At 52.9% G+C, this 21,625-nt stretch overlaps 1 protein-coding gene across 5 annotated transcripts in view; it reads right to left on the bottom strand.

The window, feature by feature from the left end:
* Positions 1 to 21,625, bottom strand: part of acss2l (acyl-CoA synthetase short chain family member 2 like) — a 93,454-nt gene that overhangs the window by 56,656 nt on the left and 15,173 nt on the right. For 3 of the 5 annotated variants that reach the window (XM_038808704.1, XM_038808705.1, XM_038808706.1), the window contains exons 2-3: positions 7,890 to 8,085; positions 763 to 854 (exon numbers count right to left, since the gene is read on the bottom strand). In XM_038808704.1, the coding sequence (XP_038664632.1) occupies positions 763 to 854; positions 7,890 to 8,085 (288 nt within the window). Of the gene's footprint in view, positions 1 to 711; positions 855 to 7,889; positions 8,086 to 8,700; positions 8,778 to 21,625 lie in introns of those variants that run through there. The other 2 variants (XM_038808708.1, XM_038808707.1) reach the window with 2 other exon arrangements.

Here is a 21,625-nt window from a genome sequence, read left to right as displayed (position 1 = left end):
AATAACAGTGCTCTCTGATCACTGGAATAACTGCTCCCTGCTCTCTGGAATAACAGTGCTCTCTGATCACTGGAATAACAGAGCTTTCTTCACACTGGAATTACTGAGCTCTCCTCACAAGGCACATTGAGCCTTCCTTACTGAATCGTGAAAACCTTACACACTAGGTTAACAGAACTCCCTACTCCCAACTTCCCACACAAGACTCGGGACAATACATCCCAGTTAATCAGCACCCCATCCACTAGGTTAAACTTCCACTCCCTCCGCCATGCCATGCAGTGGAAGCAGTGTGTAACATCTAGAAGATACACTGCAGCAGCTCACCAAGGCTCCTTTGACTGAGAATGACAAGGGCAGCCGGTGCTAGGGTTCAGCACCAGCTGCAAATTCCCCTTCAAGCCACACACCATCCTGACTGGGATCTATATCTCCCTCCCTTCACCGTCACTGGGTCAACATCAAAAATCAGCACTGTGGGTATACCTGCAACACATGGATTACAGCAGTTCAAGGAAGTGGTTCATCACCAAGTTCTCAGGGGCAATTAAGGAAGGGCAATGAATGCTAGCCCTGCCAACAGTTTTCACATCCCATGAATGCATTAAAAAAGAAATAAATAGCAGCAATTTACTCCCTGGAATAACACAGCACTCTACTGACTGGATTAACAAGCTCTTTACTCACTGGATTAACAAGCTCTCTACTTACATGGACAAGATAAGAGCTCTCTACTGCTGCCTGGAAAAAGGAATTATTCACCTAAAGTCCGTAGGACATTAGCAAACTTGCAGACTTCCTTTAAGAGCTGAGAGTAGGTGATGGTGGAGCAGTCCTCAGGTTCATTTCCTTCCCTGGAAAAAAGTCAAAAATCAGCCTCGTTAAAAAACATAATTCCTCCAATATCATTCATCCCATCATCCATCTGTCTCTGTCCTGAACTCAACTAAATGTTTCATTTTATTACACTCTCACTTCAATTCTCTGTACTGATTTCCTTCCCACACCTCTTTCCACTAAGTTAGTGATCCAACCTCATTGTGTATGCTTGGTTGAGAGCCCAGACAGCCAATAGAATACAAGAATACCTGCTTCCCAGATGAAATATTGTTTGATTGGCAGTTCAGGCTCTCTGATCTCTGCTGTAAATTTTACAGTGCTTATTGATACATGTTTGTGATTTGTGGATTGTGGTTTTTGAAATGTCAAAGGGCCTGGATGATTGACACTTTTGGTAGCTTGTTCTCCAGTCCACACATGTCACTATACACTGTGTTCATTGGTTCTAGAAAGTGTACGGTGGGTCAATAGGCATAGACATGCCAGAGCCGTGCATCAGGGCTTAAAGGACGTAGAATTTGGGTGGAAGGGCAGATCTGGCATGTTAGCATAAGGAGTGCAAGAGCAGCATGGGAACATGAGGGGACATATGGTCTGGGTGGAAAGACAGAGCTTAGTATAGGGGAATGATGACTCTGAGAGGTGGGTGAAGGGGCATAGCTTCACATAGAGGGCTTAGAAGGCTTAAAGGACCTAAGGAATATGGGTAGAGGGGCACAGCTTGCCATAGAGTGCATGAGGGGTCCAAGGGGCTGAGTGGGGGCATGAGGTGGCATGGATGGCAGATGGGGAGTGTTTGGAGTGTGTGAGGGGTGAGGGTTGGAGGGCCTTTGTGTTTTTATTTTAAGCAGGCCTTTTAAACAGCCTGCCTCAGTGGCTACCTCCAAACCTCTTCCTCGGTGGGCTGGCCTGGCTCACGCCTCCAGCAATGAAGATCCTGCCTTTGAGGGCACTTTCTCCCAAGGTGGATGGGCCATATCGGGAATTTTTCTGACTCTCTCTATATGGCTCAAGAATGAAAATTCAGGATCAAATTTCAGTGGTGCCTTAAAACAGTTAGCCCTTTAATTAAATTACCTCTCTATCAGACACATTGCCACCAACACATTGGCAGATCAGACTACATTGTTTATTAGGTAAACCCGTTCAATTTCTGGTCAATGATAACGTCCCTCTTACTTACAGTGAAGAAAGAATGATTTTTTTTATGGTTGGTGGTTGTTTTTCAGTCTGCAGGATGGTAGATAATGGTGTTCCCAGGAATTAGTGAGAGAACCATTGCTTTTTCCGGAGATATATATAAATGGGTCAGATACTGTAATACAGACTAAAGTTTCAAAATTTGCGATGATACCAAAGTTGAGATGCGGCAGACAATCAGGATGATACCAACCGATTGTGACGAGACATAGATAGGCTAGTAGAACAGGCTTCCAAGTGACAGATGGGATTTCATACAGAGAAGGATGAGGTGATACATTTTTCCAGAAAGGATACAAAGAGACAATAGAGACTTCATGGCACAGTTGTGAAGTGTGTGCAGGGACCGAAAGACCTGGGGTTTTGTGTGCCTAGATATTTGAAAGTGGCAGACACATTGAAAGATTAATACATATATGATCAGGGCAGCACGGTAGCATTGTGGATAGCACAATTGCTTCACAGCACCAGGGTCCCAGGTTCGATTCCAGCTTGGGTCGCTGTCTGTGTGGAGTCTGCACATCCTCCCCGTGTCTGCGTGGGTTTCCTCCGGGTGCTCAGGTTTCCTCCCACAGTCCAAAGATGTGCAGGTTAGGTGGATTGGCCATGATAAATTGCCCTTAGTGTCCAAAATTGCCCTTAGTGTTGGGTGGGGTTATGGGGATAAGGTGGAGGTGTCGACCTTGAGTAGGGTGCTCTTTCCAAGAGCCGGTGCAGACTCGATGGGCCGAATGGCCTCCTTCTGCATTGCAAATTCTTTGATGATATCTTGCACTTCCTAAATAGAGGCACGGAGTATAAAAGCAGGGAAGTGGCAAAAGCTGGAGTGTTGAGTCCAGTCCTGGTCACCACACAACAGAAAGGATGTGAGGGTCCTTGTGAGGAGATTTACCAGAATGGTTCCGGGTGAGGTATTTGGTGAAGATTATAGCCTTGATCAAAACATAAACAAAGGAGCTGAGCCCAAGTGGTGAGGTAGGAGTGACTGCCCTCGATATCAAGGCATCATTTGACCGGGTATGTCATCAAGAAGCCTTGGCAAAATGGAAATGAGTGGGAATCTGAGGGGCATTCAGCCCCTCAAGTTCATGCTGCCTCAGGATCAATTCAGTCAGTGCCCTTCAATCCCCATAGCCCCACTGAAATATCCATTACATTTCCCCTTCAAATCATTCATTGTCTTCATGGCGGCACAGTGGTTAGCACTGCTGTCTCACAGCACCACGGACCCAGGTTCAATTCCGACCTTGGGTCACTGTGTGTATTTTTTTAAAAATTACAGCACAGGAACAGGCCCTTCGGCCCTCCCAGCCTGCGCCGATCCAGATCCTTTATCTAAACCTGTCGCCTATTTTCCAAGGATCTACTTCCCTCTGTTCCCCGGCCGTTCATATATCTGTTTAGATGCATCTTAAATGATGCTATTGTGCCCGCCTCTACCACCTGCGCTGGCAAAGCGTTCCAGGCACCCACCCACCCTCTGCATAAAAAACTTTCCACGTACATCTCTCTTAAACTTTCACCCTCTCACCTTGAAATCGTGACCCCTTGTAATTGACACCCCCACTCTTGGAAAAAGCTTGTTGCTATCCACCCTGTCCATACCTCTCATAATTTTGTAGACCTCAATCAGGTCCCCCCTCAACCTCTGTCTTTCCAACGAAAACAATCCTAATCTACTCAACCTTTCTTCGTAGCTAGCCCCCTCCATACCAGGCAACATCCTGGTGAACCTCCTCTGCACTCTCTCTAAAGCATCCACATCCTTCTGGTAATGTGGTGACCAGAACTGCACGCAGTATTCCAAATGTGGCCTAACCAAAGTCCTATACAACTGTAACATGACCTGCCGATTCTTGTACTCAATACCCCATCCAATGAAGGCAAGCATGCAGTATGCCTTCTTGACCACTCTATCGACCTGCGTTGCCACCTTCAGGGTACAATGGACCTGAACTCCCAGATCTCTCTGTACATCAATTTTCCCCAGGACTCTTCCATTGGCTGTATAGTCCGCTCTTGAATTAGATCTTCCAAAATGCATCATCTCGCATTTGCCTGGATTGAACTCCATCTGCCATTTCTCTGCCCAACTCTCCAATTTATCTATATTTTGCTGTATTCTCTGACAGTCCTCCTCACTATCTGCAACTCCACCAATCATAGTATCATCTGCAAACTTGCTAATCAGACCACCTATACCTTCCTCCAGATCATTTATGTATATCACAAACAACAGTGGTCCGAGCACGGATCCCTGTGGAACACCACTAGTCACCTTTCTCCATTTTGAGACACTCCCTTCCACCACTACTCTCTGTCTCCTGTTGCCCAGCCAGTTCTTTATCCATCTAGCTAGTACACCCTGAACCCCATACGACTTCACTTTTTCCATCAACCTGCCATGGGAAACTTTATCAAACGCCTTACTGAAGTCCATGTATATCACATTCATCAATTAACTTTGTCACTTCCTCAAAGAATTCTATTAGGTTTGTAAGATATGACCTTCCCTGCACAAAACCATGCTGCCTATCACTGATAAATCTATTTTCTTCCAGATGTGAATAGATCCTATCCCTCAATATCTTCTCCAACAGTTTGCCTACCACTGACGTCAAGCTCACAGGTCTATAATTCCCTGGATTATCCCTGCTACCCTTCTTAAACAAAGGGACAACATTAGCAATTCTAACAGTGGTCTGATTCTAACAATAGATTCTAACAATAGTCTGCACGTTCTCCCTGTGTCTGCGTGGGTTTCCTCCGGATGCTCCGGTTTCCTCCCACAGTCCAAAGATGTGCAGGTCAGGTGGATTGGCCGCGCTAAATTGCCCCTTAGTGTCGAAAAGGTTAGGTAGAGTTTCCTTGTCACGCTGCTTAATTTCCCATCCCCCTGTCATTCATGTTTAAACCCTCCCCAACCACACTGGCAAATACACGCCCCAGGACATCAGTCCCTCTCCAATAACTGGTCCCAATATCCCAGGAATCTGATACCTTTCCTCTCGCACCATCTTTTCAGCCACGTATTCACCCGATATACCCTGCTATTACCACTCTAACTAGCATGTGGCACTGGTAGTAATCCTGAGATCACTATATTTGAGGTCCTACTTTTCAACTTACTTCCTAACTCCCTATGGTTTGCTTTTAAGGTCTCATCCTTTTTTTTAAACCTAAGTCATTTGTACTAATGTGTACTACAACCACTGGCTGTTCACCCTCCCCCTCCAGAATGCCCAGTCATCACACCGACCTCACCGAGACATCCTTGATCCTGTCACCTGGGAGGCAACAGATCATCCTGGAGACTCGTTTGCAACCAAAGGAACGCCTATAACATCCTTAGAATCTGGAGTTAAAAATCTAATGGTGACCATTTTCGATTGTGTAAAAACCCATCTGGTTCACTAATGTCCTTCAGGGAAGGAAATCTGCCGTCCTTACCTGGTCTGGCCTACATGTGACTCCAGACCCACAGCAATGTGGTTGACTCCTAAATGCCCTCAGAAATGGCAAACCATGCAGTTCAAGGACATTCAGGGATGGGCAATACATGTTGGTCACGCCATCGACACCTTGGGTGGGATTCTCCGACCCCCCGCCGGGTTGGAGAATCCCCGGGGGGCGGGGGGGGGGCGCAAATCCCGCCCTGCCGCTGGCTGCCGTATTCTCCGGTGCCGTTTTTCGGGCGGGGCTGGATTCCTGCGACGCCGGTCGGGGGCTGTTGGCAGTGGCCCCCTCGATGATTCTCCGAGCCCCGATGGGCCGACTGGCCGTCTATTTTTGGCCAGACCTGCCGGCGTGAAACACTCAACTCACGTACTGGCGGGACCTTGCAGGTAAGTTGGCGGGTGCGGTCCTCGGGGGGGGGGGGGATCCCGACCCCGGGGGAGGCCCCCACGGTGGCCTGGCCCACGATCGGAGCCCCACCGATCTGCGGGCGGGCTTGTTCCGTGGGGTCACTCCTTTCTTCCGCACCGGCCCCTCTAGGGCTCCACCATGGCCGGTGCAGAGAAGAGCACCTCCCGCGCATGCGCCAAAATACGCCGACGGTCTGCGCATGCGTGAAATCACGCCGGCGGTTCTGCGCATGCGCGAGATCATGCCGACCCATCTTACTTCACGGAGACCAGTTAGTCCATTAGTCTGATGCTGATCCTAACTATTCAGGTTGAGCCATTTACTCTAGTTCTGTTTGTCTGCATTTACCCTTCATTTCTTTTCCTTTCACATTATTCTTTCTCTCCCTGTCTGCCTGGGTTTCCTCTGGGTGCTCTGGTTTCCTCCCACAGTCTAAAGATGTGCAGGTTAGGTGGATTGGCCTTGCTAAATTGACCCTTAGTGTCCAAAGATGTGCAGGTTAGGGTGGGGTTATGGGGTTAGGGGAGAGGGCGGAGGAGTAGGCCTGGGTAGGTTGCTCTTTCAGACGGCCAGGGTAGACTCGATGGGCCAAATGGCTTCTTCTGCACTGCAGGAATTCTATGGTTACAAACAAAGAACGAAGAAAAGTACAGCACAGGAACAGGCCCTTCGACCCTCCAACCTGCGCTGACCATGCTGCCCTTCTAATCAAAAACATTTTATACTTCCGGGGTCCGTATCCTTCTATTCCCATCCTATTCATGTATTTGTCAAGATGGCCCTTAAACGTTACTTAAAAGTCTCTATCGTATCTGCTTCCATCACCTCTTCTGGCAGCGAGACTGACTATCCACTTTGTCTATGCCCCTCATAATTTTGTGGACTTCTATCAGGTCGCCCCTCAACTGCCATTGTTCCAGTGAGAAGAAACCGAGATTATCCAATCTTTTCTCATAGCCAATAGCCTCCATACCAGGCAACATCCTGGTAAATCTCTTCTGCACCCTCTCTAACGCCTCCACATCCTTCTGGTAGTGTGGCGACCAGAATTGAACACTATACTCCAAGTGTGGCCAAACTAGGGTTCTGTACAGCTGCAACATGACTTACCAGTTTTTATACTCAATGGGCCAATGACGACAAGCATACCGTATGCCTTCTTGGCTACCTTCTCCACCTGTGTTGCCACTTTCAGTGACTTATGGACTTGAAAACTCAGATCCCGCTTCCTGTCAATAGTCTTAAGTGTTCTGCCATTCAGTGTATATTTCCCACCTGGTTGAGACCTTCCAAAATGCCGCACGTTTGTCTAGATTAAACTCCGCCCAAGTCTCCAACCAATCTATATCCTGCTGTCTCCTCTGACAGTCCTCATTACTATCTGCAATTCAACCAACCTTTGTGTCATCCGCAAACTTAATTATCAGACCAGTTACATTTTCCTCCGAATAATTTTCTATACTACAAACAGCAAAGGTGCCAGCACCTATCCCTGCGGAACACCACTAGTCACAGCCCTCCATTCAGAAAAGCACCCTTCCACTGCTACCCTCTATCTTCTATGACCGAGCCAGTTCTGTATCCATCTTGACATGTGACTTCACCTTCTGTGTCAGTCTGCCATGAGGGACCTTGTTAAAGGCCTCACTGAAGTCCATATAGACAACAACGACTGCCCTACTGCCTTACCATGAAGAATAACCACTTGGGTGAGCTACCATCAAGTTACCACTGGATGAAATAGCACCATACTCCAATATTAGCTGGTGTCATTCGTGGAAAACAAGAATTTTCATCTCCCGAAGACCTTTCCTGGATCAACAAAATTTGTCTAAACGCCCTTGTTGAGGTCTAAGCAAAAACTATGTTCAGAACATTTGTCATCTGCTGGATTCACAACTATTTTTGAAGAGGATATTTTTTTTTAAAACTGCAACAATATATATATAAAGAAAGAACGGAAAATATAACGCCTTGATTACCAGTAATAAGCTATTTTGTCTCCCTGGCCATTTTCTTGTATGTTTCTGTCCAGGAGGTTGTAGCAGATGTTTGTTGTTGCTCCGTCCATGAATTTCACAAACACATTCCCTTTCGTCACATCAAAATTGTAATCTAGAATTGTCCCTGTCGGAGGACTGTTCCAGTAAAATCCTTTTGCAAGTTCACCCCAGAATTCTGTTGAGAAAAGGATGAATCTATAAATAATAAAAGGGACCTTCACAAGCAATACTCTTCCCTAGTAATTTGCCATGGGTTGAAATTCTTTTATCCTTGACAATCATGAAGATAATGGTGATCAGTGTAGCTTTTGTTATTCATTCATTCTGAGGTTGTGAGCTTTACCAGCGAGGCGAACATTTATTGCCCATTCCTCGTTGCTCTTGAGACGATGGTGGTAGACTGCTTTCCTGAACCGCTGCATTGTTTTGTGATGGTATTCCCTACAATGCCGTTAGCTAGGGAATTCTAGGATTTTGATGCAGCTGCAATGAAGGTACAGTGATGCAGGTTCACGTCAGGGTGGTGTGTGATTTGCCGAGGGACTTGGAAGTGATGGGGGGTGAATTTTCCATCCCGGGTCACCCGAAGTCCCAATGCTCTGACACCCCGCTGTAGGCGGGATTGGGTATCGGGCCTACGTACCAGCAGAAGGATGTAAATGAATTAAATGGGTCTTAACGACCCATTTGCATCCAATTAGTGGGCCTGGCATCCTAATCTCCGGCCCACTGTGATTTTCCGGTCCCCAGGAACAGGAATCACATGAGTGGGGATTACAACAGTTCTCACCAAATGTGGGCCTGACGTGGTGGTCCTTACTGTGGGCCAACGGGGTAACTTCGAAAGAGAGTTTCCCCCAAAGTCCATCCCAGGACTACTCTCCTTAATTGTGAGGGGTGGGGTCTGACTGGCATTGTGAGGGGTGGGGTCTGACTGGCATTGTGAGGGGTGGGGTCTGACTGGCATTGTCAGGGGTGGGGTCTGACTGGCAATGTGAGGGGTGGGGTCTGATTTGCATTGTGAGGGGTGGGGTCTGACTAGCATTGTGAGGGGTGGGGTCTGACTGGCAATGTGAGGGGTGGGGTCTGAGTTGCAGTGTGAGGGGTGGGGTCTGATCTGCAGTGTGAGGGGTGGGGTCTGACTGGCATTGTGAGGGGTGGGGTCTGAGTTGCAGTGTGAGGGGTGGGGTCTGATTTGCATTGTGAGGGGTGGGGTCTGATTTGCATTGTGAGGGGTGGGGTCTAATCTGCATTGTGAGGGGTGGGGACTGATCTGCATTGTGAGGGGTGGGGTCTGATTTGCATTGTGAGGGGTGGGGTCTGATTTGCAGTGTGAGGGATGGGGTCTGAGTTGCATTGTGAGGGGTGGGGTCTGATCTGCATTGTGAGGGGTGGGGTCTGATCTGCATTGTGAGGGGTGGGGTCTGATCTGCATTGTGAGGGGTGGGGTCTGATCTGCATTGTGAGGGGTGGGCTCTGATTTGTATTGTGAGGGGTGGGGTCTGATTTGCATTGTGAGGGGTGGGGTCTGATCTGCAGTGTGAAGGGTGGGGTCTGATTTGCAGTGTGAGGGGTGGGGTCTGATTTGCAGTGTGAGGGGTGGGGTCTGATTTGCATTGTGAGGGGTGGGGTCTGATTTGCATTGTGAGGAGTGGGGTTTGATTTGCAGTGTGAGGGGTGGGGTCTGATTTGCAGTGTGAGGGGTGGAGTCTGATCTGCATTGTGAGGGGTGGGGTCTGATTTGCAGTGTGAGGGGTGGAGTCTGATCTGCATTGTGAGGGGTGGGGTCTAATCTGCATTGTGAGGGGTGGGGTCTGATCTGCATTGTGAGGGGTGGGGTCTGATCTGCATTGTGAGGGGTGGGCTCTGATTTACATTGTGAGGGGTGGGGTCTGATCTGCATTGTGAGGGGTGGGCTCTGATTTGCAGTGTGAGGGGTGGGGTTTGATTTGCATTGTGAGGGGTGGGGTCTGATTTGCATTGTGAGGGGTGGGCTCTGATTTGCGGTGCAGGGGTGGGGTTTGATTTGCGGTGCAGGGGTGGGGTTTGATTTGCGGTGCAGGGGTGGGGTTTGATTTGCATTGTGAGGGGTGGGGTTTGATTTGCATTGTGAGGGGTGGGGTCTGACCTGCAGTGTGAGGGGTGGGCTCTGATTTGCATTGTGAGGGGTGGGGTCTGATCTGCAGTGTAAGGGGTGGGGTCTGATCTGCAGTGTGAGGGGTGGGCTCTGATCTGCAGTGTGAGGGGTGGGCTCTGATCTGCATTGTGAGGGGTGGGGTCTGATTTGCATTGTGAGGGGTGGGCTCTGATTTGCGGTGCAGGGGTGGGTTTTGATTTGCATTGTGAGGGGTGGGGTCTGATTTGCATTGTGAGGGGTGGGGTTTCATTTGCATTATGAGGGGTGGGGTCTGATCTGCATTGTGAGGGGTGGGGTCTGATCTGCATTGTGAGGGGTGGGGTCTGATCTGCATTGTGAGGGGTGGGGTCTGATTGGCATTGTGAGGGGTGGGGTCTGATTTGCAGTGTGAGGGGTGGGGTCTGATCTGCAGTGTGAGGGGTGGGGTCTGATCTGCATTGTGAGGGGTGGGGTCTGATCTGCAGTGTGAGGGGTGGGGTCTGATCTGCAGTGTGAGGGGTGGGCTCTGATCTGCATTGTGAGGGGTGGGGTCTGATTTGCAGTGTGAGGGGTGGGCTCTGATTTGTGGTGCAGGGGTGGGGTCTGATTTGCAGTGTGAGGGGTGGGCTCTGATCTGCATTGTGAGGGGTGGGGTCTGATCTGCATTGTGAGGGGTGGGGTCTGATCTGCATTGTGGGGGGGGGGGTCTGATTTGCATTGTGAGGGGTGGGGTCTGATCTGCATTGTGAGGGGTGGGGTCTGATCTGCATTGTGAGGGGTGGGCTCTGATTTGCATTGTGAGGGGTGGGCTCTGATTTGCATTGTGAGGGGTGGGGTCTGATCTGCATTGTGAGGGGTGGGCTCTGATTTGCATTGTGAGGGGTGGGGTCTGATTTGCGGTGCAGGGGTGGGGTTTGATTTGCATTGTGAGGGGTGGGGTCTGATTTGCATTGTGGGGGGTGGGATGTGATTTGCATTGTGAGGGGTGGGGTCTGATTTGCATTGTGAGGGGTGGGCTTTGATTTGCATTGTGAGGGGTGGGCTCTGATTTGCATTGTGAGGGGTGGGGTCTGATTTGCATTGTGAGGGGTGGGGTCTGATTTGCATTGTGAGGGGTGGGCTTTGATTTGCATTGTGAGGGGTGGGCTCTGATTTGCATTGTGAGGGGTGGGGTCTGATCTGCAGTGTGAGGGGGGGGCTCTGATTTGCAGTGTGAGGGGTGGGGTCTGATTTGCAGTGTGAGGGGTGGGGTCTGATTTGCAGTGTGAGGGGTGGGCTCTGATCTGCATTGTGAGGGGTGGGCTCTGATTTGCAGTGTGAGGGGTGGGCTCTGATTTGCATTGTGAGGGGTGGGGTCTGATTTGCAGTGTGAGGGGTGGGCTCTGATTTGCATTGTGAGGGGTGGGGTCTGATTTGCAGTGTGAGGGGTGGGCTCTGATTTGCGGTGCAGGGGTGGGGTTTAATTTGCATTGTGAGGGGTGGGATCTGATTTGCATTGTGAGGGGTGGGGTCTGATTTGCGATGCAGGGGTGGGATGTGATTTGCATTGTGAGGGGTGGGGTCTGATTTGCAGTGTGAGGGGTGGGGTCTGATCTGCATTGTGAGGGGTGGGGTCTGATCTGCATTGTGAGGGGTGGGGTCTGATTTGCAGTGTGAGGGGTGGGCTTTGATTTGCATTGTGGGGGGTGGGGTCTGATTTGCATTGTGAGGGGTGGGGTCTGATCTGCAGTGTGAGGGGTGGGGTCTGATTTGCATTGTGAGGGGTGGGGTCTGATTTGCATTGTGAGGGGTGGGGTCGGATTTGCAGTGTGAGGGGTGGGCTCTGATTTGCGGTGCAGGGGTGGGGTTTAATTTGCATTGTGAGGGGTGGGGTCTGATTTGCGATGCAGGGGTGGGATGTGATTTGCATTGTGAGGGGTGGGGTCTGATTTGCAGGGTGAGGGGTGGGGTCTGATCTGCATTGTGAGGGGTGGGGTCTGATCTGCATTGTGAGGGGTGGGGCCTGATTTGCAGTGTGAGGGGTGGGGTTTGATTTGCATTGTGAGGGGTGGGGTCTGATTTGCATTGTGAGGGGTGGGCTCTGATTTGCGGTGCAGGGGTGGGGTTTGATTTGCGGTGCAGGGGTGGGGTTTGATTTGCATTGTGAGGGGTGGGGTCTGATTTGCGGTGCAGGGGTGGGGTTTGATTTGCGGTGCAGGGGTGGGGTTTAATTTGCGGTGCAGGGGTGGGGTTTGATTTGCATTGTGAGGGGTGGGGTTTGATTTGCATTGTGAGGGGTGGGGTCTGACCTGCAGTGTGAGGGGTGGGCTCTGATTTGCATTGTGAGGGGTGGGGTCTGATCTGCAGTGTAAGGGGTGGGGTCTGATCTGCAGTGTGAGGGGTGGGGTCTGATCTGCAGTGTGAGGGGTGGGGTCTGATCTGCATTGTGAGGGGTGGGGTCTGATCTGCATTGTGAGGGGTGGGCTCTGATTTGCGGTGCAGGGGTGGGGTTTGATTTGCATTGTGAGGGGTGGGGTCTGATTTGCATTGTGAGGGGTGGGGTTTGATTTGCATTATGAGGGGTGGGGTCTGATCTGCAGTGTGAGGGGTGGGGTCTGATCTGCATTGTGAGGGGTGGGGTCTGATCTGCATTGTGAGGGGTGGGGTCTGATTGGCATTGTGAGGGGTGGGGTCTTATTTGCAGTGTGAGGGGTGGGGTCTGATCTGCATTGTGAGGGGTGGGGTCTGATCTGCATTGTGAGGGGTGGGGTCTGATTTGCAGTGTGAGGGGTGGGCTCTGATTTGCGGTGCAGGGGTGGGGTCTGATTTGCAGTGTGAGGGGTGGGCTCTGATCTGCATTGTGAGGGGTGGGGTCTGATCTGCATTGTGAGGGGTGGGGTCTGATCTGCATTGTGAGGGGTGGGCTCTGATTTGCAATGTGAGGGGTGGGGTCTGATCTGCATTGTGAGGGGTGGGGTCTGATCTGCATTGTGAGGGGTGGGCTCTGATTTGCATTGTGAGGGGTGGGGTCTGATCTGCATTGTGAGGGGTGGGCTCTGATTTGCATTTTGAGGGGTGGGGTCTGATTTGCGGTGCAGGGGTGGGGTTTGATTTGCATTGTGAGGGGTGGGGTCTGATTTGCATTGTGAGGGGTGGGATGTGATTTGCATTGTGAGGGGTGGGGTCTGATTTGCATTGTGAGGGGTGGGCTTTGATTTGCATTGTGAGGGGTGGGCTCTGATTTGCATTGTGAGGGGTGGGGTCTGATCTGCAGTGTGAGGGGTGGGGTCTGATTTGCAGTGTGAGGGGTGGGGTCTGATTTGCAGTGTGAGGGGTGGGGTCTGATTTGCAGTGTGAGGGGTGGGCTCTGATATGCATTGTGAGGGGTGGGCTCTGATTTGCAGTGTGAGGGGTGGGCTCTGATTTGCATTGTGAGGGGTGGGGTCTGATTTGCAGTGTGAGGGGTGGGCTCTGATTTGCGGTGCAGGGGTGGGGTTTAATTTGCATTGTGAGGGGTGGGGTCTGATTTGCAGTGTGAGGGGTGGGGTCTGATTTGCATTGTGAGGGGTGGGGTCTGATTTGCGATGCAGGGGTGGGATGTGATTTGCATTGTGAGGGGTGGGGTCTGATTTGCAGTGTGAGGGGTGGGGTCTGATCTGCATTGTGAGGGGTGGGGTCTGATCTGCATTGTGAGGGGTGGGGTCTGATTTGCAGTGTGAGGGGTGGGGTCTGATTTGCATTGTGAGGGGTGGGGTCTGATTTGCATTGTGAGGGGTGGGGTCTGATTTGCATTGTGAGGGGTGGGGTCTGATTTGCATTGTGAGGGGTGGGGTCTGATCTGCATTGTGAGGGGTGGGCTCTGATTTGCATTGTGAGGGGTGGGCTCTGATTTGCATTGTGAGGGGTGGGGTCTGATTTGCAGTGTGAGGGGTGGAGTCTGATCTGCATTGTGAGGGGTGGGGTCTGATTTGCAGTGTGAGGGGTGGAGGCTGATCTGCATTGTGAGGGGTGGGGTCTGATTTGCAGTGTGAGGGGTGGGGTTTGATTTGCATTGTGAGGGGTGGGGTCTGATTTGCAGTGTGAGGGGTGGAGTCTGATCTGCATTGTGAGGGGTGGGGTCTGATTTGCAGTGTGAGGGGTGGAGTCTGATCTGCATTGTGAGGGGTGGGGTCTGATCTGCATTGTGAGGGGTGGGCTCTGATTTGCAGTGTGAGGGGTGGGGTTTGATTTGCATTGTGAGGGGTGGCGTCTGATTTGCGGTGCAGGGGTGGGGTTTGATTTGCGGTGCAAGGGTGGGGTTTGATTTGCGGTGCAGGGGTGGGGTTTGATTTGCATTGTGAGGGGTGGGGTTTGATTTGCATTGTGAGGGGTGGGGTCTGACCTGCAGTGTGAGGGGTGGGCTCTGATTTGCATTGTGAGGGGTGGGGTCTGATCTGCAGTGTAAGGGGTGGGGTCTGATCTGCAGTGTGAGGGGTGGGCTCTGATCTGCAGTGTGAGGGGTGGGCTCTGATCTGCATTGTGAGGGGTGGGGTCTGATTTGCATTGTGAGGGGTGGGCTCTGATTTGCGGTGCAGGGGTGGGTTTTGATTTGCATTGTGAGGGGTGGGGTCTGATTTGCATTGTGAGGGGTGGGGTTTGATTTGCATTATGAGGGGTGGGGTCTGATCTGCATTGTGAGGGGTGGGGTCTGATCTGCATTGTGAGGGGTGGGGTCTGATCTGCATTGTGAGGGGTGGGGTCTGATTGGCATTGTGAGGGGTGGGGTCTGATTTGCAGTGTGAGGGGTGGGGTCTGATCTGCATTGTGAGGGGTGGGGTCTGATCTGCATTGTGAGGGGTGGGGTCTGATTTGCAGTGTGAGGGGTGGGCTCTGATTTGCGGTGCAGGGGTGGGGTCTGATTTGCAGTGTGAGGGGTGGGCTCTGATCTGCATTGTGAGGGGGGGTGTCTGATCTGCATTGTGAGGGGGGGGGTCTGATCTGCATTGTGAGGGGTGGGCTCTGATTTGCATTGTGAGGGGTGGGGTCTGATCTGCATTGTGAGGGGTGGGGTCTGATCTGCATTGTGAGGGGTGGGCTCTGATTTGCATTGTGAGGGGTGGGCTCTGATTTGCATTGTGAGGGGTGTACTCTGATCTGCATTGTGAGGGGTGGGCTCTGATTTGCATTGTGAGGGGTGGGGTCTGATTTGCGGTGCAGGGGTGGGGTTTGATTTGCATTGTGAGGGGTGGGGTCTGATCTGCATTGTGAGGGGTGGGGTCTGATCTGCATTGTGAGGGGTGGGCTCTGATTTGCATTGTGAGGGGTGGGGTCTGATCTGCATTGTGAGGGGTGGGGTCTGATCTGCATTGTGAGGGGTGGGCTCTGATTTGCAGTGTGAGGGGTGGGGTCTGATTTGCATTGTGAGGGGTGGGGTCTGATTTGCAGTGTGAGGGGTGGGCTCTGATTTGCGGTGCAGGGGTGGGGTTTAATTTGCATTGTGAGGGGTGGGATCTGATTTGCATTGTGAGGGGTGGGGTCTGATTTGCGATGCAGGGGTGGGATGTGATTTGCATTGTGAGGGGTGGGGTCAGATTTGCAGTGTGAGGGGTGGGGTCTGATCTGCATTGTGAGGGGTGGGGTCTGATCTGCATTGTGAGGGGTGGGGTCTGATTTGCAGTGTGAGGGGTGGGCTTTGATTTGCATTGTGGGGGGTGGGGTCTGATTTGCATTGTGAGGGGTGGGGTCTGATCTGCAGTGTGAGGGGTGGGGTCTGATTTGCATTGTGAGGGGTGGGGTCTGATCTGCATTGTGAGGGGTGGGCTCTGATTTGCATTGTGAGGGGTGGGCTCTGATTTGCATTGTGAGGGGTGGGGTCTGATTTGCAGTGTGAGGGGTGGAGTCTGATCTGCATTGTGAGGGGTGGGGTCTGATTTGCAGTGTGAGGGGTGGAGTCTGATCTGCATTGTGAGGGGTGGGGTCTGATCTGCATTGTGAGGGGTGGGCTCTGATTTGCAGTGTGAGGGGTGGGGTTTGATTTGCATTGTGAGGGGTGGCGTCTGATTTGCGGTGCAGGGGTGGGGTTTGATTTGCGGTGCAGGGGTGGGGTTTGATTTGCATTGTGAGGGGTGGGGTTTGATTTGCATTGTGAGGGGTGGGGTCTGACCTGCAGTGTGAGGGGTGGGCTCTGATTTGCATTGTGAGGGGTGGGGTCTGATCTGCAGTGTAAGGGGTGGGGTCTGATCTGCAGTGTGAGGGGTGGGCTCTGATCTGCAGTGTGAGGGGTGGGCTCTGATCTGCATTGTGAGGGGTGGGGTCTGATTTGCATTGTGAGGGGTGGGCTCTGATTTGCGGTGCAGGGGTGGGTTTTGATTTGCATTGTGAGGGGTGGGGTCTGATTTGCATTGTGAGGGGTGGGGTTTGATTTGCATTATGAGGGGTGGGGTCTGATCTGCATTGTGAGGGGTGGGGTCTGATCTGCATTGTGAGGGGTGGGGTCTGATCTGCATTGTGAGGGGTGGGGTCTGATTGGCATTGTGAGGGGTGGGGTCTGATCTGCAGTGTGAGGGGTGGGGTCTGATCTGCATTGTGAGGGGTGGGGTCTGATCTGCATTGTGAGGGGTGGGGTCTGATTTGCAGTGTGAGGGGTGGGCTCTGATTTGCGGTGCAGGGGTGGGGTCTGATTTGCAGTGTGAGGGGTGGGCTCTGATCTGCATTGTGAGGGGTGGGGTCTGATCTGCATTGTGAGGGGTGGGGTCTGATCTGCATTGTGAGGGGTGGGGTCTGATTTGCATTGTGAGGGGTGGGGTCTGATCTGCATTGTGAGGGGTGGGGTCTGATCTGCATTGTGAGGGGTGGGCTCTGATTTGCATTGTGAGGGGTGGGCTCTGATTTGCATTGTGAGGGGTGTACTCTGATCTGCATTGTGAGGGGTGGGCTCTGATTTGCATTGTGAGGGGTGGGGTCTGATTTGCGGTGCAGGGGTGGGGGTTGATTTGCATTGTGAGGGGTGGGGTCTGATTTGCATTGTGAGGGGTGGGATGTGATTTGCATTGTGAGGGGTGGGGTCTGATTTGCATTGTGAGGGGTGGGCTTTGATTTGCATTGTGAGGGTGGGCTCTGATTTGCATTGTGAGGGGTGGGGTCTGATCTGCAGTGTGAGGGCTGGGGTCTGATTTGCAGTGTGAGGGGTGGGGTCTGATTTGCAGTGTGAGAGGTGGGCTCTGATCTGCATTGTGAGGGGTGGGCTCTGATTTGCAGTGTGAGGGGTGGGCTCTGATTTGCATTGTGAGGGGTGGGGTCTGATTTGCAGTGTGAGGGGTGGGCTCTGATTTGCGGTGCAGGGGTGGGGTTTAATTTGCATTGTGAGGGGTGGGATCTGATTTGCATTGTGAGGGGTGGGGTCTGATTTGCGATGCAGGGGTGGGATGTGATTTGCATTGTGAGGGGTGGGGTCTGATTTGCAGTGTGAGGGGTGGGGTCTGATCTGCATTGTGAGGGGTGGGGTCTGATCTGCATTGTGAGGGGTGGGGTCTGATTTGCAGTGTGAGGGGTGGGCTTTGATTTGCATTGTGGGGGGTGGGGTCTGATTTGCATTGTGAGGGGTGGGGTCTGATCTGCAGTGTGAGGGGTGGGGTCTGATTTGCATTGTGAGGGGTGGGGTCTGATCTGCATTGTGAGGGGTGGGCTCTGATTTGCATTGTGAGGGGTGGGCTCTGATTTGCGGTGCAGGGGTGGGGTTTGATTTGCATTGTGAGGGGTGGTTGGCCACAAGACTTCGCCATTGGGCTGTCCACTCAAAATGGTGGCCAGATAGCGGAATTCCCTCAGGAATCCCTCATATTCCTCACCATATATACATTTGTATGGAAAGGGATACGAAATTGCTTCCCGACTTGTGCTCCCAGGAGGAACGTAAATCGGTTGCAATTCTCCTCGACCAGAGAACATCAGGCGGATTCTCCGTTGTCCGATGCCGAAATCGGAAACGGAGGATAATTCCGGATGCGGAAATCGTGGCAGGAGCCGGTTTGACATCGGGTTGCGATGTTCCGTCCGCTCCAAATCGGCATCATTGCAACGTGCGCCGCACGTAGTTGCAACCATGTTCGCATCTCATTATCTCTCCGGGTGGGGAAGCACCCATTACAGTGGGCAAGCTCTCTGGGTGGGACTGTGCCCATTACAGTGGGCAAGCTCTCTGGGTGGGACTGTGCCCATTACAGTGGGCAAGCTCTCTGGGTGGGACTGTGCCCATTACAGTGGGCAAGCTCTCCGGGTGGGGCAGCACCCATTACAGTGGGCAAGCTCTCCGGGTGGGACTGTGCCCATTACAGTGGGCAAGCTCTCCGGGTGGGACTGTGCCCATTACAGTGGGCAAGCTCTCCGGGTGGGACTGTGCCCATTACAGTGGGCAAGCTCTCTGGGTGGGGCAGCACCCATTACAGTGGGCAAACTCTCTGGGTGGGACTGTGCCCATTACAGTGGGCAAGCTCTCCGGGTGGGGCAGCACCCATTACAGTGGGCAAGCTCTCTGGGTGGGACTGTGCCCATTACAGTGGGCAAGCTCTCCGGGTGGGACTGTGCCCATTACAGTGGGCAAGCTCTCCGGGTGGGGCAGCTCCCATTACAGTGGGCAAGCTCTCTGGGTGGGGCAGCACCCATTACAGTGGGCAAGCTCTCTGGGTGGGACTGTGCCCATTACAGTGGGAAAGCTCTCTGGGTGGGACTGTGCCCATTTCAATGGGCAAGCTCTCTGGGTGGGACTGTGCCCATTTCAGTGGGCAAGCTCTCTGGGTGGGACTGTGCCCATTACAGTGGGCAAGCTCTCCAGGTGGGGTAGCACCCATTACAGTGGGCAAGATCTCTGGGTGGGACTGTGCCCATTACAGTGGGCAAGCTCTCTGGGTGGGACTGTGCCCATTACAGTGGGCAAGCTCTCTGGGTGGGACTGTGCCCATTACAGTGGGCAAGCTCTCCGGGAGGACTGTGCCCATTACAGTGGGCAAGCTCTCTGGGTGGGACTGTGCCCATTACAGTGGGCAAGCTCTCTGGGTGGGACTGTGCCCATTACAGTGGGCAAGCTCTCCGGGTGGGACTGTGCCCAATACTGTGGACAAGCTCTCCGGGTGGGACTGTGCCCATTACAGTGGGCAAGCTCTCAGGGTGGGGCAGCACCCATTACAGTGGGCAAGCTCTCCGGGTGGGACTGTGCCCATTACAGTGGGCAAGCTCTCCGGGTGGGGCAGCACCCATTACAGTGGGCAAGCTCTCTGGGTGGGGCAGCACCCATTACAGTGGGCAAGCTCTCCGGGTGGGACTGTGCCCATTACAGTGGGCAAGCTCTCCGGGTGGGGCAGCACCCATTACAGTGGGCAAGCTCTCTGGGTGGGACTGTGCCCATTACAGTGGGCAAGGTCTCTGGGTGGGGCAGCACCCATTACAGTGGGCAAGCTCTCTGGGTGGGGCAGCACCCATTACAGTGGGCAAGCTCTCTGGGTAGGGCAGCACCCATTACAGTGGGCAAGCTCTCCAGGTGGGACTGTGCCCATTACAGTGGGCAAGCTCTCTGGGTAGGGCAACACCCATTACAGTGGGCAAGCTCTCTGGGTAGGGCAGCACCCATTACAGTGGGCAAGCTCTCTGGGTAGGGCAGCACCCATTACAGTGGGCAAGCTCTCCGGGTGGGACTGTGCCCATTACAGTGGGCAAGCTCTCCGGGTGGGACTGTGCCCAATACTGTGGACAAGCTGGCTGAGGTGATGGTGGGGGAGTTTGAGCAGCAGCTCGCCCAGCATTTCGTTAGGCATTGAAAGATGATGGTCTCGCTCAAGGAGTTGGTGGATGATATGCTGGCCCCGATAAAGGGTGCTCTGGAAAAGTCTTCGACGGCGGTGCGGGTGCAAGGAGAGGTGTTGAGGGAGGTGGAGGCAGCGTTGTCGCGGCACAGCGACCAGTTCACCTCGATGGGAGAGGAGCTGCGGAAGGTGCAGGAGAGCAACAAAGAGCTGAGAGGCAAAGTGGACGACCTGGAGAAAGGTCAGAGCGGCAGAGTCTGGACGACCTGGAGAAAGGTCAGAGCGGCAGAATCTGGAGGAACTGGAGAAAGGTCAGAGCGGCAGAATCTGGAGGAACTGGAGAAAGGTCAGAGCGGCAGAATCTGGACGACCTGGAGAAAGGTCAGAGCGGCAGAGTCTGGAGGACCTGGAGAAAGGTCAGAGCGGCAGAATCGGGAGGACCTGGAGAAAGGTTAGAGCGGCAGAATCTGGAGGACCTGGAGAAAGGTCAGAGCGGCAGAATCTGGAGGAACTGGAGAAAGGTCAGAGCGGCAGAATCTGGACGACCTGGAGAAAGGTCAGAGCGGCAGAATCGGGAGGACCTGGAGAAAGGTCAGAGAGGCAGAGTCTGGACGACCTGGAGAAAGGTCAGAGCGGCAGAATCAGGAGGGCCTGGAGAAAGGTCAGAGCGGCAGAATCTGGAGGACCTGGAGAAAGGTCAGAGCGGCAGAATCTGGAGGACCTGGAGAAAGGTCAGAGCGGCAGAGTCTGGACGACCTGGAGAAAGGTCACAGCAGCAGAGTCTGGAGGACCTGGAGAAAGGTCAGAGCAGCAGAGTCTGGAGGACCTGGAGAAAGGTCAGAGCGGCAGAGTCTGGACGACCTGGAGAAAGGTCACAGCAGCAGAGTCTGGAGGACCTGGAGAAAGGTCAGAGCGGCAGAATCTGGAGGACCTGGAGAAAGGTCACAGCGGCAGAATCTGGAGGGCCTGGAGAAAGGTCAGAGCAGCAGAATCGGGAGGAACTGGAGAAAGGTCAGAGCGGCAGAATCGGGAGGACCTGGAGAAAGGTCACAGCGGCAGAGTCTGGAGGAACTGGAGAAAGGTCACAGCGGCAGAATCTGGAGGGCCTGGAGAAAGGTCAGAGCATCAGAATCTGGAGGACCTGGAGAAAGGTCAGAGCGGCAGAATCTGGAGGAACTGGAGAAAGGTCAGAGCGGCAGAATCTGGACGACCTGGAGAAAGGTCAGAGCGGCAGAATCGGGACGGCCTGGAGAAAGGTCACAGCGGCAGAGTCTGGAGGAACTGGAGAAAGGTCAGAGCGGCAGAATCTGGAGGACCTGGAGAAAGGTCAGAGCGGCAGAGTCTGGAGGACCTGGAGAAAGGTCAGAGCAGCATAATCTGGAGGAGCTGGAGAAAGGTCAGAGCGGCAGAATCTGGAGGAACTGGAGAAAGGTCAGAGCGGCAGAATCTGGAGGAACTGGAGAAAGGTCAGAGCGGCAGAATCGGGAGGAACTGGAGAAAGGTCAGAGCAGCAGAATCGGGAGGAACTGGAGAAAGGTCAGAGCGGCAGAATCGGGAGGACCTGGAGAAAGGTCACAGCGGCAGAGTCTGGAGGAACTGGAGAAAGGTCAGAGCGGCAGAATCTGGAGGACCTGGAGAAAGGTCAGAGCGGCAGAATCTGGAGGACCTGGAGAAAGGTCAGAGCGGCAGAATCTGCGGATTGTGGGATTGCACAAGGGGCTGGAGAGCCAGAGGATGACAGAGTACATTTTGGAGATGTTCACCAAGTTGTTGAGGGAGGAGGAGGACCCCTCCCTCTGTGAGTAGGATAGGGTTCAACCCCTCCAATGGAAGCCAAAGACGAATGA

This window comes from Scyliorhinus canicula, chromosome 10, assembly GCF_902713615.1.
Source record: "Scyliorhinus canicula chromosome 10, sScyCan1.1, whole genome shotgun sequence".
In the NCBI taxonomy this organism is placed as follows: domain Eukaryota; kingdom Metazoa; phylum Chordata; class Chondrichthyes; order Carcharhiniformes; family Scyliorhinidae; genus Scyliorhinus; species Scyliorhinus canicula.
The sequence above is the reverse complement of the archived record's forward strand: the minus strand, read 5'-3'. Positions and strand labels throughout refer to the sequence as shown.